Source organism: Schistocerca serialis, chromosome 7 (genome assembly GCF_023864345.2).
Source record: "Schistocerca serialis cubense isolate TAMUIC-IGC-003099 chromosome 7, iqSchSeri2.2, whole genome shotgun sequence".
In the NCBI taxonomy this organism is placed as follows: Eukaryota; Metazoa; Arthropoda; class Insecta; order Orthoptera; family Acrididae; genus Schistocerca; species Schistocerca serialis.
The window spans coordinates 427,665,451-427,691,708 of NC_064644.1; the positions used below are offsets into that span (position 1 = coordinate 427,665,451).

At 39.7% G+C, this 26,258-nt stretch overlaps 1 protein-coding gene across 1 annotated transcript in view; it reads left to right on the forward strand.

Moving 5' to 3' along the window:
- LOC126412869 (protein polybromo-1) overlaps positions 1 to 26,258 on the forward strand; it is a 325,260-nt gene that overhangs the window by 219,043 nt on the left and 79,959 nt on the right. The window contains 2 exon segments of the mRNA XM_050082745.1: positions 20,538 to 20,699; positions 26,040 to 26,200. Of these exon segments, the coding sequence (XP_049938702.1) occupies positions 20,538 to 20,699; positions 26,040 to 26,200 (323 nt within the window).

Genomic DNA, 26,258 nt, shown 5'->3' on the forward strand with positions numbered 1-26,258 from the left:
CCCCAATAGCATGCGGAAGTGCTGCAACACGATGTGGCATGGACTCGACTAATGTCTGCAGTAGTGCTGGAGGGCATTGACACCGTGGATTCTGCAGGGAGTTTGGTGGCCAGTGGAAGTGTTTAAACTCAGAAAAGTTTTCCTAGAGCCTCTCTGTAGCAGTGGATGTGTGAGGTTTCACATTATCGTGCTGGAATTTCCCAAGTCTGTCAAAATGCACAATGACCACGAACGGATGAAGGTGATTAGACAGGATGCTTACGTATGTTTTGTCACCTGTCAGAGTCGTATCTAGACGTATCAGGAGCCCCCATATCACTCCAACTGCACATGCCCACACTATTATAGAGCCTCCACCAGCTTGAACAGTCCTCTGCTGACAGCAGGGTCCATGGATTCAAAAGGTTATCTCTATACCCGTACATGTCTATCCATTCGATACAATTTGAAACAAGACTCACCTGACCAGGCAACATGTTTCCAGTTATCAACAGTCTAATGCCGTTGACGAGCCCAGGTTAGGTGTAAACCTTTGCGTTATGCAGTCATCAAGGGTACAAGTGTGCCATCAGCTCCAAAAACCCGTACTATTGAGGTTTCACTGAATGGTTTGCACGCTGACACTTGTTGATGGCCCAGCATTGAAATCTGCAGCAATTTGCAGAAGTGTTGCACCTCTGACACATTGAACAACTACCTTCAGTCATTGTTGGTCCCGTTCTTGCAGGATCTTTATCCAGTGCAGCAATGTCAGAGATTTGATGTTTTACTAGATTCCTGATATTCATGGTACGCTCTTGAAATGTTCGTACATGAAAAACCCCACTTCATTGCTACCTCGGAAATACTGTGTCCCATCGCGTGTGCACTGACTATAACACCATGTTCAAAGTCACTTAAATCTTGATAACCTGTAGTTGTAGCAGCAGTAACCGACTTAACAATTGCACCAGACACTTGTTGTTGTACATAGGTGTTGCCAACAACAGTGCCGTATTCTGCCTGTTTACATCTCTCTGCATTTGAATATGCGTGCCTGCACCAGTTTCTTTGGCATTTCTGTGTAAAATGGCAGTAAAAGTTTCATAACTGTTGAACTATTAGTTTTAGAGAGACAAAAACATTTTATTCAGAACAAAAACGGGCACTATTTAGCCCTGTATACGACACAGAAAAACCTGAAATCTCGAAAAGTATTGGTGCTAGAGCAGTGAAATTTTAACTGAAGATCTGTAATTCAGATGTCTAACAACATAATGTTAAACAATGACTGAAATGCTGTAATTCAAGGATACTTTCTGCAAGCACTATAGTTCTGAAATATCTTTAGGCTTTTCTTTCTACAATTCTCCAGGGTGTATACGCCCCGGGACAACCGGGAAATCTGGGTAAAACCTGGGAATATTTTCGTCCAGGAAAAAAACCAAGAAAAACCCGGGAATTCTTTAGAATTGTGGGAATTTTTCATTATGTAAGTTTTCAGTAAAATTTTTGTAATTTTGACTGGTAAGAACAGATACTCTAACAAAGAATTTTACTTGAGCCCTCTACTGCAAAATAATATTGCCACAATAAAATATAAACTAGGGAAAGAAAATCAAAATCAACATCAAAACACAGTGCACACACAAGCTTCTGCCAACACCAAAATGTGTCAAAGGCTTTAGGATGAAGACTATGCAACACTTTAAAAACAACAAACTGATTCCATTGATAGTGACATCACAACAGTTTCCATTAGGTTAATTTGAGCATTTGCCAGCGGGCTCATACGCATAAGCAGTTGAGTCACATACGAGCAGTACCTGCTTCCGCTCATGGCTACTTGAAGCACGGCTGTTAGCTGTATCAGCAGTAGCAACAAGCAGCCAGACGCTAACCAGAAAAATTCTTCTGGTGAGCCCAATCTGCCAGATTCGCGCATGCGCAGAACATTCTAAGTTGCAGTGGAGGGGGCTGTAGTCTCCACGGGACCCATGTTTGCGTGTAGTTATTTTGCTGTTTCTTCTTCGTTCACAACTCTCATGCCAAATGAAAACAAAACGGATTTCTGTGGCCGAGAGCTAGCAACTGAATTAAAATACATTGACATACTTATGGAAGGCTAAAGTATGTTATTAGTTCCAGTTTCCTGGTTTTTATTGCATTAATTGCCTTGCACAATAGTGAAGTTATTTTTGTCAATTTGCTGAAGAAATTTGGCTCTTATTAATCTTTTCCGCAGAGGCAGTTAACTTATTTGAAACGAAGTGTTTCGTTCCACAGTATTGGCTAGTGTCAACTGTTTGCTGAATTACTAGTGCCTGTTTTTATCTCCTGGCATGTATTGTGTTATGCCATAAAGAACCAAACATAATATTTTCCTGGTACTTGAAGAAAATTTGCAGCCTGAAAACCGCAGTGAAAAGTGTAATGTCAGGTTGGGGCTTACTTCATTGTGAATCTGGACATACGAATGTGCCCTTTCAGCCGAATAATGCATTTTAGTGTGGTTTACAAAATTCCAATGCTCTTTGAGTACCCGCTGATGTTCTGTCTCATTTACGACATATATAAGATCTCTTAATGCTGTATAGGTACAATCATGTGGGCTTCCTACGTCGTCATAGCTGTGCACGTGCAGCAATGCCATTTTCTGCCACTCTCTAACAACTGCTGTAATGAATTCTAACAGGTCTTGGGAAAATATTGCAAATTGTGGTTGAAAAGAGTTACTTGCAAAGTAAATTCCGTGCTTTGCAAAATGAATTACGTTACATGTGCGAATGTGCTTTGAATTTCTTTGAGGGCCAACCACTTCCAAAATTTGGCATCCAGACATTTGTGTATTGTTTAAAGTTTCAGAGGCACATTTGTATGATGTATATTAAACTGTAACACGTGCAAAAGAGACTAATATTATATGTAGAAAGCTTAGCTTTTCTTGTAGCTACACTAGGTATATTAATTTCAAACATTAATTTTTTCTATTTATGTGTTCGCACTACTGAACAGTGATGGTGGTTGTTATTGGCTGACTACATCAGGTGTCCTAGGCTCTGAATATCTGCTCTCATCGGCTGGCGAGATCGCATGACGTCAGCTATGATTGGCTTACTAAAGTGCATCACAGTCTCGATTTCAGTGCTTCGGAAACTAACGTGCAGTATTTGGTGGAATTCAAATCTATAATGTCCGCAGCTCGTGGTCTCGCAGTAGCGTTCTCGCTTCCCGTGCACGGGGTCCTGGGTTCGATTCCCGGCGGGGTCAGGGATTTTTCCCGCCTCGAGATGACTGGGTGTTGTTATGTTGTCTTCATCATCATCATCATCATCATCATCATCATTCATCCCCATTACGGTCGGAGGAAGGCAATGGCAAACCACCTCAACTAGGACCTTGCCTAGTAAGGCGGTGCTGGTCTCCTGCGTCGCTCCCCTACGCTCTGTAAAGAAGTATGGGAATCATCATCATCATCATCATAACTTTCGTAATATGAAAAAGTGTACATGCTGCTGCACATCAAAGATCTTTTTAAAAATGCTTTTTTTAAAATAATATTGGTTTATTTATTTATTTTTTAATTTTTTTTTGGGGGGGGGGGATGATGATGATGATGATGATGATGATGATGATGATGATGATGATGATGATGATGATTTCCTAAAGTGCTGGGAAGTTCTATGCCCGTGTATAAAATGCTAACCATTCAAAAGGTTGTCAAGTTTCATGGTTCCGAAAACAATCTGTCACTTAACTTGGAAAAAGTTTATTTTCACCTGGGGAGAAAGTGTATTTTCAACAACGACATCCGGGGAATTTTTTTTCCTTGTCCGTATATACACCCTGATAAATGTTCTTGTGCAATAATATGTATCTTGCCTCTTGTGAAGGGTATCCCAAACTAATCTTCTAGTCTATCGTGTTTTTGATCAAATGAGAACAATAAAATGTACTGATCAGCTAGGTACAGATTGTGGAAGAAAAATATTCTATTGCAGAATCTGTAACAGTGTTTATATGTAAATCATGGGGAAAATGCAGGGGAGAAATGTACACGGCAGATGATGTAGATTGAAAATTTAACTTGTTCTTGAAAATATACCTAAAGCATTTTGAATCTAATTTTCTGCAAACACAAATAACTGCAAAATCAAACAAAAGCAATGACAACTGATAGGTAACTCCTGGGAGTAAAGTTTCGTGTACTAGGAAGAGAGAGCTCTGCCTAATTCAGAGGACAAACTGTAGTTAAGATTGGAAACCTTACAGCAGTAATGTAAAATCCTCTAGTATTACTAAAAAGGAAAACGTGCACATAAGAAACAAATTCCCTCAAAGAATAACCTGAAAACAATTGGAACATTATTAAACAACACACATATAAAAATACCAACCTTAATGAAATTGAGACCCCCCCCCCCCCCCCCCCCCCCTCCAGAAAATAGCTTGGCCAGAAACTATGAAACTTTCAAATTATTGGCCACCAAATCAGGTCAACAATGAAATGCAATTTCGTTGGATTTGCTTGTGCAGGCACTGCATGCATCATCAAACATCATCAGTTTCTAAATACAAACTGCAAGGAGATCAGAAAATTAATCATGTCAGTAAAAAGTAGTAATTTTGCTGACTATGATTTTGATGTTGTTTCTAGCAGAATATTGCACTCTGACCTTGACTTTATAGGATTACCCTTGAGCTATCTTTGTAACCAATGACTTGAGGCATATTTACTGACGGACTCAGGTATGCTGTAGTAACACCTCTATTAACTGGGTATAAGCAAACCACATCTGTGATTACAGATCAGTTCAACTCCTTGCAGTATTTCCAAAATCATTTCAGAAAGTGGTGTGTGGTAGAATTGTGTCTGTCTTAATTGAACAGAGCGTGTTAATTGTTTCTCAGTTTGGCTTTCCTAAATGAGAACTCCATAGAGAAAACATCACAAGTTAAGTGCTGGAAGAGACAAATGAGAAAATTTATCCTGTGGATAAATTGTGTTACATTACCAGATCTGTTGAATGTATGACTCACAAAATTCTACCAGGAAAACTAAAGTGTTTTGGCATTAATAGCATCCTTTTTGCATAGTTGGAGTTGTACCTTCACAACGGAAAGGAGACAGGTCTCACTGACAGACTGTGACAGGGGACAATGGGGGGAAATAGTGTGGGGTCCCATAAGAATTGTTTCTGGGCTCATTCTTATTCTTAATGTACACAAACAGATCTTCTAATGCCTTTAAAGGTCAGTTCAAAAACTATAATGTTTGCTGAGGACGTGAATTTACTGTAGTGTACGTCGTGTCACATTTGTGCATGTGGACATGCGCGCGTGCGCGCGCGCGCACACACACACACACACACACACACACACAGAGAGAGAGAGAGAGAGAGAGAGAGAGAGAGAGAGAGAGAGAGAGAGAGAGAGAGAGAGAGAGAGGGAGGGAGGGAGGGAGGGAGGGAGGGGGAGGGAGAGGGGGGCGATAAATAAATTTGGAGAGGATGAGCTTATGCTGCTTGCATGTGGCGGCAGAACGGGGGCAAGCACCTTACATGACTTTGTCAAGCCATACTTACCTGTAACCATGACAGAGCCTAGAGGAGAGTATTTACTGCTGTCCAGTGCTCATCATGGCAAGGCTTCCTAAGGAAGCCTTTTGGATTAAGTAGAGGGGAATGGGAAGAAAAGTCAAAATTGGGTGGGCTTCTGATGTGAGGCACACTCATCAAGGTTACCAGCTCAACTTAAGAAGACAAGCCTAACGAGGGAATGCCCAATCCGACATGTTAAACCTGCCTTAAATTTTTTTCCATGGAAAGAATTCAAACAACAAATGTACTGTCAAAATCTTGGCTACTAAGATACACTGCAAATATATTTTTAAAAATAATGTTGAAAATTGCCAATTACATTGCACACCATGCGTATGGAGAAATATACACCACTAGTGGAGTCTGTGCAGACTGTGCATGCACAATATGATTGGCACAAAGCTTTGGCTGATGGCGCAGCAGTAAACAGATAACACAATTTGTGAAACTATTTTCAGTTTCCATTAGTAGTTTCTCTGTAACAATTGTTCGCAATTAAGAGTCACTGGAATTTGCAACTCTTTGGTATCCAGAAATAACAGTCATTACCAATTCATTTTATGGTATCAGTAAATGCTACAGTGGAGATAAAACTGTATTAATATTTATTGTCCTCCTTTAATATATTCCTGCCTCTGGATCACGGGGTCCCAGGTTCGATTCCCTGCCGGGTCGGGCTTTTTCTCCTGCCGGGGACTGGGTGTATGTGTTGTCTTCATCATCATTTGAGACGTAGCAAGACTGGAATGGAAAGATTCAGAAGGTTTATGGGTGCTGATGACCACGATGTTGAGCGCCTCACAAACTAATATCATCATCATCCAATGTAACATTTTGTGCGTGAGCGACATTCTATTCTGTAGACCTCACATCTTGCAGACTGGTTAGTTCTACTGATGCTCTTTCTGATTGTCTTACGTAATGAATTGTTGGGACAAACACTGATCCCTACATTTTATCTGTGAATGATCCTAAATATGTTGATTTGGCAAACTTAGTCTTTTTGTGCTTAGTGCTTCCTGTTTCTAGTGTAATTTCATCAGTTATGTTTGCACTGTCTGTTTTAACTTTGTGCTTATATAGCTCGGTGATCATTTCCACTCTGAAATCATTGTTAATAGTTACTTGTTACAAGATAGCTAGGATTTTTTTCCCCACTGTCAAGCGGTAGGTTCCTTAGTCTATGTATTGTAGAGTTAAAATAGCAACTCAACATCTACTCTGTATGATGAGTAGCAATCAGTCCCTTTCATAATATTGTTGTTAGAATTAAAATAGGCTCACTTAAGCACACTGGATAGCAGGAATCATTACTTATGGTGCGATCCGTAATGGTTGGCTTATGAAAAATTCTAAATTTGCATTGGCTATTGATATTGAAATTTGGAGGTGTAGGAAACTTACACTTTTAATAATTTTTATTTCTTTTGTAAATTTTATACTGAGAAAGCAATGTGTTAAGTTGGTCATGCATTATATCTGTATCGGTAAAAGATTCCTCAAAAAGTACTATAGAGTCATGCACACATCATTTATAGCAATGAATTGTCTTTGTTGTGCGTTCTAAATTGGCGAAAAAAATGTGTTTCTCATGTGTTTATGAAACTGTTAGCTGGAGTTGGTGCGAAACAATTGCCCATTGCAGAACGTTCTTATTGTATAGAAATGTGCTCTGGAATGTGAAGTAATTCTGAGAGGTTACTAAATCTAATAAGTCAACGAATTCCCAAATCCCAGCCATTGTGAATTATTTGTGCTTAATTAAGTTCTTCTTTATTACTTCTGTTCTATCCTTAACTGGGACACTTGTATACATATTTGTGAGGTCAGAAGACACAAACACCCCATTCTCTGGTATCGGGACATCTTTAATGTAACATGCAATCTCGAGAGTTGTGCGCAGTGTACTGTTTTTCGCAAGTGTAATATTCTTTAAGTAGGAAATAAAGTTTTTTACTGACCTAATAGGTGGGGCTATTGAAGCAATTAATAATCGAATGAACAGGAACATTTCCTTAAATAACGTTCAACTTTTTAGTGGGGTCCTTCTCTGCCTTTGTGATTTTATTGTTTTCAAAGAGTTGTAAATCTTTTTCATTATACCCAGGTTCATCGGTAATGATGACTGTTACTTCTATCAGCCTTTGATGCTGAGTCACAGATAGGCACAACAAAAGATTTTCACACTTAAAGCTTTCGGCCAATGCCCTTTGTCAACAACACACACACACACACACACACACACACACGCATGATGGGAGTGGCGACAAGGTAGGGAAAAAAGGAGCAGGCTGGGGTAGGGAGGGGAAAGTATGGTGGGGATGGTGGACAGTGAAGTGCTGCAGGTTGGGCTGTGTGTGTGTGTGTGTGTGTGTGTGTGTGTGTGTGTGTGTGTGTGTGTGTGCACATATGTGTGTATATTGTTGACAAAGGCCATGGCCGAAAGCTATAACTGTGAAAATCTTTTTGTTGTGCTTATCTGTGACTCAGCATCTCCACTATATGGTGAGCAGCAACTTCCCTTCTCATAATATTGTTGTAAGTATGGGCTATGAGATTATTAATCACACTTCAATTCACACAAGCTTATTTTACATTGAACTTCAGTCATTTATTTAAAATATTCAGGACCTCCTTGTTAAAAACTGCAACAGGTAAATTTAAAAATATTTTTTAAAATTTTAGGATTACTGCGGGCATTTTTCTTAGTTCTGTGGTGGTCTTTTTATACACTCTGGTGTCTTCAACTATTTGATCTTCATTCATGATGTTGACATTTTGATAGTAACTGGGAAATTGTGGTTAGAGGGTTCATGGTTGTACCAATAAGACCACAGAACAAGAATACCTTTACTGCAAATAGCTTTCAGTGACAAGAGAAGGACTGCAAATTTTTGGTTAAAGGATGAAGAGAAAAGAGCTTAAATTTAAACAATGTGGAAAGCCAGTTCAGTTTTGTAAAATCTGGGTGTGAATTGTACAAATGAAAGAGAGAATTTCATAAAGAAAGAAATAAATATGCACCAATCTGAAACTCGGAAAAGTGTGAAAGAAAGTCTATTTGAGAAATTCAGGTTTTGAAATGTCAGATGACAGCAGAACAAGCCTACAACTGGTTTACAGCAAACAGTTTAAAGTCACATTTTCACTCAATGTTGTTGTAATGGAACAGAATACCTGAAGTAGATAACCATACATCTTGTAGAAGTCTTTGTAAGCATTGTGCAATTCTTGCATTCACTTTCTTATAGATATACTCCTTAATGATTTTTGTTGCTGACAATAAAAAATAAATTTCAGCTTAACTGTGGTTTGAAATGTAAATATTAAGCTGTCGACAGTACATAAACAATGCCCATCCAGTATTGCAGAGGAGACAGCATCTGTTTTCAAAGCAGTGACTTTCTTCCATATTCATTTGATTAAATTTGGCTGGTATAAGCATCAAGCAGTATAGTTATAGTTTGTCATTAGTACAGTATACTGATTAAGTTTCTATGATCCATTTGCCTTTTGTCAATTTATAACTCTCCTACTATCAACTGTTCACTCTATCTGAGTTACAGGAGAAATTCTGGGCATTTGTTTGAAAAAATGGGCAGGGAAACAAATTAGGCATTGAGAATTTGAATCAGTCTGGGTTGTGTACTCAGGTGACCTACTTCGTGAAGGTCAACAGTCTTGAAACTCGGGAGGACTAATTTCATTCTGTATCATGCACAGGTCTTGTACAGTAACATTGTAATCATAACACATGTTCAGTGTTAATGAATTACTTACTGCAATTTGAAAATATTATGGTAGTTTCAACATAGTTACTTGGGAAGGGAATGAATATAAGCAGTCTCCCTTGTGAGTTGCATGCTGAGATAGACAGAACAGTGGTTTTAACATACTGGACTCATTTTCGGGAGGGCAGTGGTTGAAATACCCGTCCTGCCAACCAGATTTAGGTTTTCCTTAAGCTGCTCAAATCTCTTCAGGCAATTGCTGGGATGGTAGCTTGGAAAAACCCACATCAGATCTCCTTCCCTATCCTTCATTTGAGCTTGTTCTCAGTCTCTAATGATATTGCAATTGATGGGACATTAAATTCTTATCCTCCTTCCTTTTACCAAATAACTGGAGGATGCTGATTATACTTAAAGACATATAAAGAGTACTAATTCTTATGTAGCATTGAAACCAAAAGATTATTTAGTGCATCTTTTAGAGTTACAAGATAAGTTATTTCATGCATTAGGAAAGTGCATTTCAGTTTCTGGCAAAGTGTTACGTGCTTCATGTGTGTCACAAGGCCACATATTCCAGAAGCTCAGTGGAATGCAATAGATGCAGACATACAATAATTGTATTGGTGATTTTTATTGAAGAATAACATCCTTTCAACTACAGAAAAAGCTGTGTTGCCTTAGAAAATAGTCTTATTGCTTTGTCATTTTATGAGCAGAAAACAAACAAGGTCACACACTTGCATTGCAGTGGATGATTTTGATTGATTTGGCCCATCTTCAGATATAAAATATGGAGACTTCAGTAGCTGTCACCCCCTGATGCTATTAATTATTGTTATCTCAATATATTGTATATGTGGGGAAGGCTAATACTGCCAGAATTTGCAATTAGTGTGTTAACAATTTTCTTATTTTAATGGGATGCAAAAAATGGGTGAGTTATTTATTTGTTTATTTATTTATTTATTTATTTATTTATTTAGTTACTTATTTATTCATTCATTCATTTATCTAGGTGTCATCTCACAATGATATAGGATTTGTCACCACATGTCAATGAAAATAGATAGCACAAAGTATGAAATTTTGAACTCTTGATTGGACAAGTTTAGGAAGGATAGACTAATGCTATAGGAGGTGGTGTGTTCATTGCAGTTAAAAGCTGTTTTAAACGCAGTTGAGATTGATACTGCGTTGGACTGTGAAATAGTCTGGATAAAGCTGTCAGTCGGACAGGGATTGACCATTGTATTAGGATGTTTTTATATACCACCAGCATCCGCAACAAACGTCGCAGAATGTTTCAGGGGAAAGTCTTGAGTACATAGGAAGTAAATATCCAAATTATCCATTAGTTACAGGTGGAGACTTTAATCTAGCGTCTTGCAGCTGCAAGGTTCGCAGGAGAGCTTCTGTAAAGTTTGGAAGGTAGGAGACGAGATACTGGCAGAAGTAAAGCTGTGAGTACCGGGCGTGAGTCGTGCTTCGGTAGCTCAGTTGGTACAGCACTTGCCCGCGAAAGGCAAAGGTCCCGAGTTCGAGTCTCGGTCGGGCACACAGTTTTAATCTGCCAGGAAGTTTCATATCAGCGCACACTCCGCTGCAGAGTGAAAATCTCATTCTGGAAATAGCGTAGAGTTTTCTTGTTTGGGAAAGCAAATAAAAGTGTCATTAATGAATATCTTCATAGTCAGCTCCAAGGATTCACTGTGGGACACACAAAGATATTGAGCATCTTTGGTCTGAATTTAAAGGTATTGTTCACCACGTACTAGAGAAATATGTGCCTAGCAAAAGTATAGGGGAGGGAAAGGATCCACCTTGGTACATCAAACATATTAGGAAGTTGCTGAGAAAGCAGAGAATTTTGCACAGTTGTTTTAAACGTAGTCACTGCCCCGCTGACGTACAGAAATTATGCGAAATGAAAGCAGCTGTCAGAAGGACAATGAGAGACTCTTTTAACGAATTTGAAAGCAATATTTTATCTGCAGATTCTAAAATCACCCCCAAAAATTCTGGTCGTACATAAAATCTATGAACGCTACAAATAATTAAATACCTTCTCTTGCTGACAGTACGGGTAATGTAACTGATGATGATAAATAGAAGGCCGAAATTTTAAACCTAGCTTTCAAAAACTCATTTACGATAGAGGACTGCAGCACCATTGCCCCTTTCAATGATCGAACAAACGAAAGGATGGCTGACATATAGCGTATCTGGGATTGTAAAACAGTTAAGATCCTTAGACGCCAGAAAGGCATCTGGCCCAGACGGTATCCCTGTAAGATTTTATGTTGACTATGCTACAAATATATCACCATTCTTATCCGTAATCTATCAGAGATCATTGGAACGGCGGAAAGTTCCACGGGACTGGAAGAAGGCCCAGGGCATAACAATCTATAAAAAGGGTAGAAAATCAGATGCACATAATTACCGGCCAATTTCACTGACATCGATTTGTTGTAGAATCGTGGAACATATTTTGTGTTCAGACATAATGACCTTTCTAGACTCTGAGAAGCTCATCTGTAGAAAACAGCACAGTTTTAGGAAACAGCAGTCATGCGAGACACAGCTGGTCTTCTTTGTGCATGATATACAACAGGCTCTAGATACAGGCTCCCAGGTTGATGCCATATTTCTCGACTTTCGAAAGGCATTCAGTTCCGCACTGTTGCTTGCTACAAAAAGTGTGCGCTTATGGTCTATCCAATGACATATGCGGTTGGATAGAAAGTTTTCTAACAGACAGGGAGCAGTATGTCGTCCTGAACGGAGTAACTTCAACAGAAACATGAGTATCTTCAGGTGTGCCCCAGGGCAGCGTGATAGGTCCTCTGCTTTTTACGATTTACATAAACGATCTGGTTGTGGTATTGACAGTGGCCTTGGACTGTATGCCGATGATGCTGTAGTCTACAGGAAAGTAGTATCACATGAAAGTTGTGAACAAATCAATGAGGATTTGCAGAAAATAAATGTGTGGTGTAATGGCTGGCATTATCTCTCAATATTAGTAAGTGTAATCTACTGCATATAACAAGACGAAAATCCCCATTAATGTATGAGTACAAAATAAATGATCAGTCTTTGAAAGTGGTAACATCAGTCAAGTATCTGGGTGTGACTATTCGAAATGATCTCAAATGGAATGATCAGATTACACAAGTAACGGGTAAGGTGAACTCTAGATTGCATTTATTGGTAGAATCCTGAAGCGATGCAGTCCTTCAATGAAGGAAATAGCTTACAATAAGTTAGTTCGTCCAGTCTTGGAGTATTGTTCGTCTGTATGGGACCCTTACCAGTTGGGTCTGATTCAGGAGGTTGAGAAGGTCCAAGGAAGAGCGGCAAGATTCGTGACTGGTACATTTATCCATCGCGAGAGCATTACAAATCTCATAGAAAGTTGGAAGTGGGACGTGCTTGCAGATAGACGATGCACTAAACAGAAGGGGCTGCTCTCTAAATTCTGAAATCCAATCTTCACCGAGGATGTAGAGCATATATTATTACCACCAACTTTAAAATCGCGTAATGATCATCATTCAAAGATAAGGGAAATAAGAGCTCATACTGAGGTGTTCAGACGGACAGTCGTTTTCCCCTCCCGATCTGAGAGTGGAACAGAGGCGGGGATATGTCTTTGGCGTGAATTGTGCCCTCCGCCACACACCGCTTGGTGGCCAGCGGAGTATATATATGTAGTTGTATAAACACAGACAGAATATGTTTTTATGGAGATAGGACTATTTACTTATCTAAACAGTGTCCCCCCACCCCTTTCGTTATATTACTAAAGCTAATATGTTTACTGGTAATGGCTAATCTTAATGTGTTAACCAATATTTATTACATTGGTCAGAAAGTGACTCTAAAATCGAAATGCCTTGTCTGTTAATGCTTAAATTATTTGGAAATCAAATATTTTAAAAGAAACCAAACTAAGGGAAATTTGAAAACATTTAATATAAATTTAAGTGTTAGGAAATCTCTTCTGAAGATCTTTGTTGGAGTGTAGCTTTGTATGCAATTGACATGTGGACTGTAAGCATTTCAGACAAACACAGAAAAGAGGCTTTTGAAATGTGGGACTGCAGAAGAATGCTGAAGATCAGGTGGGTAGATTGAATGACTAATGAGGAGATACTGAAGCAGATTGGAGAAAAAGAAATTTATACCACAAGTGGGCTGTAAGAAGGGATTGATTGAGATGATACATTCTGAGGCATCACAGGAATACTTACGAGAAGAAAAACTTCTTCGCTAAGATTACTGTAAAAATATCGATTGCAGATATAAGGTTTTGGTAAAACTAAGTTACCATCTTCAGATCTTCATAAAGGTTATTACAAAGATCTCTTGACAGCTACATACAAAATCTTTCCATTGATTTTCTAAGTACATAAAACATGAAATGAGCAATGTGTTGGCATGTCAAAATTAAAAATTGCTGTGTACATCACAATTTGCCAAAACATCATTCTCACAACATAACACGTCATGCCTACCAAGGTGTTACATGACTGTTAGGACTAACTGAAACCGGTTATCTACAATAAAGTTTTTTTATAGCAATCTCGGCTAAGAAGCTCTTCTTTTCCTGAGTAATCACTACAGTTTGCCCATTTGAGCTCAACATGAGTAAACTAATCACAGGAATAGTCAATTCAGAAAGTGTGTTGGTGGGAGGGGGGTAAAAATATTAGAGAGAGACCTAGGCATGAATACCATAAGCAGCTTCAAAATGAGATGAAGAGGCTTACACAGTGTAGACTACCGTGAATGCCCCCGGGTGAGCACTCCAATAAGCACTGCCTTCGTTTGCTCGGTATGAGATTGGTAAATAAGGGTTTCCCGAATCACAAACTGGTAAGTGCTGCCCGTCCACTATAACCGTAAGCTCAGGGCATGTTTCAGCAACCACTGTGTGGCCCAGTGGTGGAACATTTTGTGTCATAGGGAACTGGGACTTTCAACTAACCACCTAGATTGCAAGTTAAAAAAACACCTCTATCTCAGGGTGTGCTGCATGTATCCACATGTTGTTAAAGTGGAACAGTCCGTACCAGGCAAGTTGTGGGAATGAGCCCCGTTTCAGTTTTACAAGGCTTATCCATGCAAGTGGGGTTCTGTCTAAGTAGACCTTTCTGTTATCTAGTTGCTCATAGGATCGAGATGGAATCATCAACCTTTCCACAGTCATCTCCCGGCACAATGGGTTTACTGCGGGTGGGTGTCCACACCCACCCGAACAAGAGAGCTTGTGTAGCCAGTCCTCCTGGAACAGGAATTATTCCCAATTCTTCAGTTTATAGTAACAGAATGCATGCTGCTGACAGTATGTTTTTAATAGTTAAAAGAAAACAGGACAGCTGTGAGAAAGTTTCACCTTTTTATGTTCAAAAGGACTGAGAAGGCATTACAGGTACCTTATGTGCCAAAATAATGCATCTGAAATGCTTATATTTAAAGCATCTTAATGGGTGTGGTCTATAGTGCTGGCCTTTTGAAGCAGATAAATTCTGTTTTGATATATTCAGATAAACAGGCATATTAAAAGCCACAGTAATTGCAGCTGTCTTTTGTAAGGTGAGGCAAAACCAGTCTACAAAGCAATGAAACCTTCCACTTTTACTACTTCATTTGCTTCAGCTCTCAAAACACCTATTCAGAAAGCTGATGCGTCTACACAAACAGAGATTAATAATTACAGTACTCAGCAAACAGGCCAGCATTGCCACTGCCACGAATGTTCCTATGAAGTCTCCTCTGCCAAGCATACTAAAAGGGAAGTATAAACATAGGAAGAAGATAGATCATTAATCGTGAGTGTTTCTGATGATTCCGCTTCGACGACAGTGGAATACAAAATCTGCTTGAACAAGCCCTTTCGCTCCATGACTGAGCTTCCAACTGTTGCTGGCTCTTCTTCCTGATGGAGAGACAGGATGAAAGCAAACCGTCACTGACAAAATGGTTTCCATTCTACTGTGGAACATGGGTGGGTTCCAGATACATGCGAGGAACTGAAACTGCTAGTACAAGAATGTTCCCTGTGCTTGTACTTAAAAAAAAAAAAAAAACCCTTGCTGACACCCATGTGCTCTATGGCTGTATCATCCACTGGAAGGATGACATTACTGGAGAAAAGACCAAGACGAGAGGAGCTGTGTTTGTAAACAGGACATATCACTCATCTGCTCGGTGATTGCTTACTGATCTGCAAGCAGTTGCTGTTGAAATTCATGTGGGTTGAAGGATCACTATATGCTCTCTGTACTTACCCACACAAGATGCAATAGATTCTGAGGCTCTCTCAGATTTTATAGAACAACTTCCCTGACCATTTCTCCTACTGAGAGACTTGACCTTTGACCCCGCCGATGAGGCGGCCTTACGCAATCTTGGCAGCGCGCCAGCCGCGGACTGACTGACGAACAGCGGACGCGAGCACTTAGTGAGACTAGTGCTCACGTCCGGGATAACTCTCGGCTGGCACTGTGAAATATTCTAAGTCCCTTATCTGCCGCCGCTCCAGTGCGCGGCTATATAAGCGAGCGCTGCCCGCGGAGCGGATCATTCGCGCTGCTGCTGCTGCACAGGCAACTGCATTGAACGCTGCCAAGATGCCTTACAGAAGATACCGTCGCCATGCAAGACACACAATATACAAAACAACTGAAGACGTCGAAATGACCACATCTGCCGCTGACAAGAAAAAGAATACCATCAAATCTGTCGCTGCACACTCTCTATTGGATGGACCTGCAGTCTTTTGTGGTTGGAAACTGAACTTCAGCATCGACATCAATGATTCGTTTACTCATGGTAACGGATGGTTAACAGTCGCTGTTGTACGTGGTGGTACAGGATTTTGGCCCAAGTGTTGAGCTGTAGAGAACCATCCATCATGTGATGACCCGTGTACCCTCAACATGAACCCTCCCACTCCTTTCAACACTGCTGCTGAGGCATCCTCAGTCATAGATGTCTTTCTGCTCTCTAGCCATCACAGATCCTACTCACTGGGAAGTTACTGATGATCTTCAGTCCAACTTCAGGTAGCATATGGGACAATACTTGACAGGAAGCCTGCAAGATGGATAATCAGCAGAGTGAACTGGAGTTGTTTAGCCAACTGGCTTCGTTTGAAAACTGAAGCAGCATAGAGGAACTGGTTGACTGTATCACATGTGTGATCCAACATGCCACTGAGTGTTAAAAGGCGGCCTGTATCTTAGTGGACTGATGGGAGCCACTCAGCAATATGGCTCATACATGCCTCTCCGTGATGGTTTAAGAGCCGGCCAACAGTAGCAAACCTTACAGACTTTAAAGTATTGAAAGCCAAAGCTCAGTGCATAATCAAGGAGAGTAAAGGGTGTCTGGACTCTATCAACTGTTCCACTTGTTCTACGAAAGTGTAGGAAGCCATCAGGAGGATTTCTGGCAAATCCAGTCATAGCAGTGGTGCTGAAGCAGGGCAGGAGTGTCTCTGAATAATGTCCAGAGATATTGCCCACATTATGGCAGAGCATTTTGTGATGACTACTGCCACTGGCAGCTAGGCTCTGGCATTCCATTGCTATCATGCGATGATGGAGAGTGGTGAGTTGGACTTTAGATTCAACAATTCTGACTCATAAAACTGCTGTGTCTTTATGTTGGAGCTGGATTCAGCACTGTCGGACACTCACAATATTGTGCCCAGCTACAACCAAATGTATTGCAGCATGATGCTTTTAATTATTTATGGAAGGTGGGACAGTTTCCCAACTGGTAGAGGGAGGCAACCTCTCCTCAGACCAGAAAATGGCTGAAAATGTTCCAGTAGTAACAGAAGTCAACTTAATGAGCTGTGTAGGAAAGACTTTGGAACAAAAGGTCAAACTACATGTGGTGTACAGTTGGAGACCAGGCCACTCCTTAGCTACTCTCTGTGTGGATTCAGGAGACATTGACAACTCGACCACGGTAGAGCAGGCTTTCCACCAGGCTTTTCTAATAGACAGCATTGGATTGGAATATTTTTAATATACTGTGACAACTCCACCAATAGAGCTTTTGTGGCCACAAACACGCATATTGATACGGTACTTCCAACCAAAACCCTGTTTAGGTACTGAGTGGTGACAAGCTGTATGTAAGATAGTTTTGAGCAGGAGAATTGCATTCCTCTGAGAAGTGACACGTCCATGGCAAGGAGTCCTGTGGAATACTCCTAATTTGTGGATGATTCTGCAGTTACTTGTTCCTCCTTCGACACTGCAACAGCAACTTGACAAATACAGCTTCAGTGAAGAGGTTGGAGAAGGGGTGCAAAGATAGGTTTTATATTTTGGCTGGGGATTTTTGCAAATTTTGTTTTCCACTCCAATGTTGAGTCTTATTAGGCACAATTTTTCTTAGCTCTTGCATGCTCCACTCCCGAATCTGATTGTACTAGGCATCAGTGCTACATAGTACTGTCATCTAGAGAAGCCTGTATTACTTTGGTATTGATCAATAGAAGAGCAAAGTTGTGATTATTATGTTATGTTAGTTGATATGGAATGGCTAGGTCTTCACATGCAATCCTCCCTGAGGATGAGGTTGTAGTGCTTTTAGAGGGATGAGTGACAATGATTTTGGTGCTGACAGTGATTAATTTGTAAACAACTTGAGTGAAATGATGATGGACACAGTCCACTCTGAAAAGTTTCAGAAAAATCACAAAATGAAAAGTTTTGTACTGTAATGCTGATGTAAATATATTTGAATGAAAGTGCACTTTTTGTTTTAATGTATGTGCTAATTGTTGGTTAGTGACCTGATTGTTTCTACGAAGACACTCTCAGAATTATCTGTGGTGTGCTTGGCACCTGGGCACCAGCGATTATGGAGTGTAAAGGGATTTACCTTATCTACATACAAGGGCCACCATTCTACACCTTCAAGACTAAATGAGGTTTCAGGTCTTATCTTTGATTGAAAATTGTCATTGTTCCTACATCTAGGGGACCTAAAGACACAGGCCCAGAAAGTGCTGAACCTAGTGAAGCCCCTTAACCATCAGTCTTGCAGAGTGGATGGGGCCGTCTGCTCCAGTCTTGTAGGGCTTCTGTAACATCACTGCTAGACTGGGTGCACAGTGTACAGATCATTGATGCTATCCACCATGAGGGTCTCAGGCTGACCACGGGTGCTTGCAGGACCAGCCCATACCCAGTCTCTCTGTTGAGACCGGGGAAATCTTCTTGACATATCAAGCATATAAGTACCCCACTTTTCCCAATTCACTATCATACCATGCTGTTGCTCATTCAGTTATGGAATACGTTTCCTGAAATTGTCCATGAGCAACAGCGCCGTTCGGGATCCACATGAAAAATGTGTTTGGAGGGTGTGGGGGCAAGTATAAACCCACAATCCAGGGTTCCAATCGACTGCCACCCAGTTACTGCAGAGGCCCAGAGTAATTTTAGATTTAGTGCGGTATAGGAGAACTTGCACTCCTGCTTCTTTTTGTAATACAATATTTTATGAGATTCTAAATGAGCACCACAACTATCCAGCTGTATTCACCTATGAGTCTAAACATTATGACTCCTTTGTTTCCTCTATTATTTTCACATGATCATGTCCACAAGATGACTACCTCTAGGATTACTGCGTTCAATGCGGAGTCATACTTGATCTTTACAGCACTGGAGCATATGAGGTGCATTGTGACCGCTAAATTCCTTGTCGATCTGACTCCCTGCATAGCCTCAGCTCTCTACAACAATGTATCCAGCAGATAAAGTAGTCCAGAATATCCAGGCTCCAGCAAAGAAAAGCTAAAGAAGGAGGTGTCTTTTTTGCTGGATTCCATGGTACACGGGTATTATGGGAAACAAAATGGCAATTGTAGCAGCCAAGGAGGGATGTCACAACAGTCAGGTAGTTCAGTGTGGCAGTCCCCTAAATGTTATCCCCTCAATGTTTAGGTACAGAGTGGGATGAAGCCCTTGCTCACCATCACATGGGACACAGCCCTATGACTCATGGCTCACAGTCAGTATAACAAGAAAAATGCATAATCAGAAAAAGCTAATGTAAACGGACAAGCTGGGTATCTCAGACCCAGAACACATTTCTTCGCATGTTAACAATCAACTGGTGAACAAAGAAGTGATGAAACAAGTAGTGGCCTCTAGGAATGTTAACTGAAAGGTACAATGAATGACTTACTCAAAATAATGTACTCTTCTGGATATTTTTAAAACAAAATTCACCTCTGCTTGAGAGACCCAGCATGTCTTTCCTAGGGTTACCAGAAACCTTGTTCATTTTGTTTAAAAAAATTAGTCTATGCCCAATTAAACATTTATGTATCGCGTAAAAAATTTGAAGAAAATCAGTAAAGAATGTTGTGTTATTTTTGCTAACAACATTTCTGTTTATATATTTATATACCTTGTGTATTAAAATTATGTAGCCTATTTCTGTTCAAATGTTTGTCAGAGTATTGTGCAAAACTTTGAAGAAAATTGCTCAAGAATTTGATATTCTCCTGTAAGATTGAGGTGTGTGTGTGTGTGTGTGTGTGTGTGTGTGTGTGTGTCTGTCTGTCTGAATGCTTGTTAGAGCATCAGTAAAACATTTGACCAAGTTTTACAGTAGTTCAGAGTTTATGTTAAACTGTGCATTCCCGTGGCTGTTAACCTGTGTGTTCCCTTGGCTGTTTAAGTCAGTTTAAGGGTCAGAGGAAAGTAAGGTGAACTCAATTCCAGGAGGACTGTGCCTAGTAAAGCACTGCCTTGTTCAACCAGCTTTAGAGTTAATAACAACTTTTGTCTTACCTACTCCTTTTAAAGCAGTCTTTACTGTGCTTTTATTACTTATTTTCAATCTTCTTTTGAATTAGTTACTTATTGTTTTCTTAGGACTGTTAGAGCTCTGTGTTTTGCTGGTTTATATTTTCCATTCAGATTACCAAGCAAAAATCATTTGCTTTCCTTATGAAAGCTTTATTCTTCCAGAAAGAGTAATATCCCCCCCCCCCCCCCCCCCCCCCCCCCCCCCCCCCGAAGAATTCTTGGGTTCTGAAAATAGTCTAAAAATGACTTTTATATTTCAGGTTTTTGTAGTATTCGATTTTCATGTTGCCACCTGAGATTTGTCTTGTTAGAGTAGGATGTTTTAGCACTTGAGTCATATATTAAAATTTTATATTGATGTTTGTTTGTAGGTGTGGCCTTTTACAGTACCGCCTCATGTAACATTAGTGCAAAGAGATGAAGTTCTGGAGGCAAAGAGGAGCATGTCAGTTTTCCGTGAACGAGTAGAGAAACATAAAGAAGAAATAGCTGAGTTAGAGGAGAGAGAGAAGCTTGTTGAGAAAGAAAAGCCTGTAAGTATTTTCTTCTATTTACTCATTCATTTTTTAGTTCTGCTCTTTCAGTTTTGTTTCATGGCTCATGATAGGTTTCAGTAAATATATGTGTAGTGGTAGAATGGTCACGTCCCTTAAGTATTGATCTGTATCAGACTGGGTGCCTATAAAAACATAAAACTAGTTACCTAGATTTTGAATGTTACAGTGATGTGGAAAAAACAACTTTAGAGAAGGCATAATTCAATTAAGTTGACCTTGATACAACCAGTAGTGACTTCCTGTATTTCTTTATTTAGTCTATGAATAATATCACTAAAAATTACTATTTACAACTGTCTCAAATTACAGACTAATATCCAGGCCACAAATGCAATCTGTTGACCGCTTTGTCACCACCAACTACTCTGCTCAGTCGGTAGGGAAGACTCTTGGAGGACATTTTTGAACCATGTTGTGAATAGTTGCAGCATCACAGTCACCATTTGGAGAAATTATTATTTTTTTGTTGTGCAGAGAATTGGCATAACTACTAGTGTTGGTTCTTACTCAGATAAGAACCAACCAGATCATGTATGACAGTTAAAGCCAAAGTGACTTGATCAATATGCACAGCTTCTTAAGTTGTTCATCATAGCATTAATCTGTCATGTGTATCTCCATCAGTCAGTAGTATTAAAACTGTTGCCGGCTGACATTCTTGCAGTTTCCAGGCTTGTGTGAGGATTTTTCTACACTTTTTTGTACTGCTGCACAAATGCGCTTTCCTGCTGCAGGGATGAAGGTAGCACGTAGCTAAGTATGGTAGTGAGAAAGTAGATTCAGGTGTGACTGTGCTAGTTATAAGGCACATAATATGTTTGAGGTGTCAACAAGTCTTGAGCGAGTACTATTCAGTCAAGTTGAGGAGCCTCTGCAACAGGATAGGGCCGTCCCAGTTCCAGAACTGAAGTACGAAGTGTCAATGCAGAGGATATGCGTGATATGCTACTGAGTTTCTGGAGAATGTTATTTCAAGTTTTGATTTTGGCAGTTGTTGTTAATAGATCTTGTTTATAGCTGAGTGTTCTGTCAAGAGAGATCCAAAGATATTTCAACTTTCTGAGCCAAAGTAGCCTTTCTTCAAAGTAAATCATTAGCTCTGTTTTGGCCCACTCATTGAGACTTGTGTCATAGCAACACTTGGCTGCAACTTCCATTTTGGGAAATATTCACCAGTAATGAGATTTAATCTTCTGATTACACTGAATGCATCATCTGGGTGGTCCTAATGAAGCAACAAAATACTGGCACCAGACAATTCTTTAGACTTTTTAGAAAGAGAACTTGGAATAGTGTATCAAACAGTGAAGAAATCTAGAAACTTAGACTGTAATCAAACATAATTTACTGTTATTTTAGATGACTTCAGTTTAGAAATATAGTAAGTGATTCCTGAATAGGCATATCTGGAACACAAAACCAGTGTACAGAGTGTGCACTGTTAAGAAATTCTCCACAAACATTTCACAAATGTTCATGTGATTTCCTGGTGTAGACTTTTACTATAGCTTTTATTTCTAGTTTCTCTCATACTCTACCTGTCACTCTGTCTTCCTATCATCACTGGACGGAAGTTGATACAGTGCTTATCAGTGTACTATCTTTGACCTCCTACTCTCTCTGATGCCTCTCCCTTCATCTTAGTCTACTCTTCTCTTCATAACAGGTGGGTCCCTCCCAGCCTCGGAGTAATCTGCCCCTTCTTCCCAACTTCCCCAAACATACTGTTCTTTCATTCCTGAGAAAGGAACTAACAGTTTCAGAAGTTAGCACGGTTTTTATACTTTTATGTTGTGGAATTTTTCTCCTGAAGCTGAATACTGACCAGCCATGCTGTCTCATTGTAATTTTATGGTTTTCTCAGGTGAATTTTTCTTTTAATAGATTTAACTGCCTGTCAGACATTCACCTCTTGGTTCATTTGTATGTTTTTGTACTTCGAACCTACCATCTTTTTCCATCATTTGTCTATTTCTATTCTTGCCTATTATCTTTGTCATTTGTCAATCTGAGTTGTGTCCAGTGTTCATTTTTCCTGATTTAGTGATCTTTTTACTTTGTTTGGCTATCTTTGCACTTTGTTTATTTTCATTGTTCCATGATCATAATTTGGTGTTTTTTTTTTGGCAATATGTTTTCCCTCGCCTGGCAACATCCTATCCCTCACCTGACGACGTGTTCTCCTTCGCCTGGCTACATATTTTACTTGTTGCGCTGTTGTTTTTATTGCTGAATAAATTTTTCTACTTTTAGAAGAAGCTGCCATTCATCACACCAACTAGCAGTTCTGTTTAAGACACCTTTTATCCTCCTAAAGTCACTTGACAATAACATCTTCACATATGACACGGTGTCGTAATCACCAAACAGTTATAAGTTGTTGTTTACTCTGTCTGTCGGTCCACTTATGTATACAGAGAATATAAAACATATGCTCAGACCTTCGTCTACAGTCTGCAGTGGGGCACTTTTGTCAAATGCTTTCCAGAAATCTGAGAATATGGAATCTGCCAGTTGCCCTCCATCCATGATTTGAAGGGTATCATGTGAAAAAAGGGCAAGCAGAGTTTCACAGGAGCAATGCATTCTAAATTTGTGCTGATTTGTGGACAGAAGCTTTTCTGTCTTGGCAAAATTTATTGTATCCTAACTTGGAATGTGTTAAAGAATTCTGCAGCAAACCAATGTTAGCCCATGAGCAGGAGCTACATTTTTCATAACAAAAGTGGGCATGTAGTGTACTTTGTACACATGTAAAGAATAGCTGTCTTTATGTAACCAAGGTAAACATGTATAAGCAGAATTAGTTTTATCATAGTTTAACTGAATGACGATAAAAAAAGGATGTAATAGGAGTTAAAGCACTGTTTAATTAAACAACAATGAAATAAACTTCCATTATATCACTCTGTTGCCATGGATGGGTGTTATCCCACAGTAATGACCCATTCAAAGCATTAAAGAGTTCAGTTGCGTTAGATCCTAGCCATCTGCTTATTTGATTACTAATTATCTGGTAGACAACTGCCTCATTGAGGTATTGTGTTGCTAGCTCATAATTTGGATCTTTTTCCTGTATGGAATGTAATTTTTTTTCTCACTTAGCTTGCTTTTTGTTACTGCTACTCAGTTGGGCATATGGCGACACAGTTTATCAGTGTGGTAGCTGGAGCAATAATCAAGAAGTAGGTATGGGTTTGCAACTGTGAAACAACAATGAAATGGTGCAGAACTACTACTACTACTACTACTACTTCTTCAAATACTTTACTACCCAATCCCAACCCACCGAGCGAGGTGGTGCAGTGGTTAGCACACCATAGTCTCACTCAGGAGGACCATAGTTCAAATCTGTGTCCGACCATCTTGATTTAGGTTTTCTGTGATTTCTCTAGGCAGCAGCATGGTTCCTTTGAAACGACCCTGCTTATTTCCTTCCCTACCCTTGATGAATTCTGAATTTGTGCTTGATCTCTAAAAATTTCAATGCTGATGGGCTCCCAACGCCCTCCTTGAAGAATACTACTGACAACTTGAACCTTATTCAAGCTGAGGCCTGAGCTAGCTATGACCTGAAAGCATACCACACTGTCATAATCCCCCCTGTGGACAAATGATTCTCTGCTTGACCTCGAGAAGTATATGGCTGACAGTTTCCATCAGCTCTTGGACACCTTAATGTATAGAACTGTTCTTAATTATGCTATTTGTTCTATTCAGACCAAGCTGCACAAAGTTATGAAAACCCTAAGCCCCTCACAGGCTCTCACAGCTACCTCCATAGAACTCCATAACCCTCCTGCTGTACTCAACACTACCTTCTGCATATTTCCCAGAACACAAAAACCACCATCCTGACTGAAAGCATCTCACTCCTGATAAACCAGCACCTTCAACACATTTGGAGCCTTCCATTCTACATAAGACACCTACCATTTTCTGGAATGTCTCCAATCCACGCCCATCCTTGAGTGCTCCTTATCACTATTGATATGCCTCTCTTCTCCACAGACATAGACACACGGCCTTAAAACACCATCTCTCCAATGCTCACCCTAAAACCTCATTTGTTGCCACTCTAGCCAACAGCATATTTACCCTTAAGTACTCCATATGAAATGTTCGTTCAGCTTGAATAGAATATTGTTAAGCCACGCTGACGGTAAGGGCTGCTTATTTTATAATCTGTAACAAAATTATCTTGGAATCTGTGGTGTTGTGAGTAGACTGATAACGGGCCAAACAAAAAGGAAATGCACAAGTATTCACCCCATTGATTGTGGTGGTTTTCACTTGTGGTGTCCACACACTGGATTTTTAATGTTGCTTATGAAAGTGCATGTTCCATGATGGGTGTCTGGTCATCTTCTAATTGTTACGCTGTCTGACGTAGATTATCAGTGTTGAGAACAGTGACCTTTGTGACCATAGCAAAATAATTTGAGGTCAGTGGTCTTCTCTGAAACAGTTGAACAGTTTTGTGTCAATGCTTTCTGCAGATGAAGTTTTTTCATTGATGGCATAAATGTTTCTTACTCTTACTCCTTTTTATACCCCTCTTATCTTGTCAAAAAGAATAATTTTGGAAGTTTTCGCTGTGTTTCAACTTGACATGCCATTTTATTTTATTCCATGAACAGTAGAAGTTTCTTTCAAAACAGCGAATTTCACAGTATATTTAAATGCAGAAGTCCAATGGCATGCGATAAACACAGAGAAAATCATAAAATCTCATTATTATTGTGTGAGAGAAAAGTACCAAGAACTGCTGTGCTCATAGGATTTGGATAATATTGGGTGTCAGTGTCTTTATCTTCTTAAGTCTTGCCGAAATAGGACTTGGCATCAGTCGTAAGAATAATGGGCTGACTGTGGTGTAATTAAAAGGCTTCTCAGAAATGGGAGGCCATAGTCAATTATTAGGTTATTTATTATTGAATAGCAGTCAGTCGTAATAAGTTATTTTCATAGTCCAGGTATACAAGCAAGTTCTTGGATTGATACAAACTGAAAACATCAGAAATTTAGTTTCTACTCTAGCTATGAAAGACACAGACCTTTCAGTTCTTGGGCATGATGCTTTGTCAGTGAAAATATTGTGGCACAGTGTAGTCTGCTACTTAAGTTACAGATTAATCACCATAGTCTCTCTTTTTGCATATTCATTTTGGAGTGAAATATAACCTACAATTTAAGAGCAGCCTTTAAACTGTATTTTACAGCTGTGTGGTTATGAATTAGCTCCAGAATTATGTTTGCAGCTTCATTACAACTGTACATTCCCTACTAGAATAGATTTATGTTCTCCTGTTTTAGAATATAGAAGTATTCAACCCCCAGGGGCATGAAGGCCATACATATTATGAACAGTTTAACACACCAGCAGCTTTGCTAAGGACTGGTGATTGTGTGTATGTGCGCTCGGACAATGGGAAACAGTTAATACAACAGATCGATTCAATGTGGATGAACAAACAGTAAGTTCAGTATATTATCATTTCTTCCAGCATGCTTTCTTAGAAACTTTTGGATAAA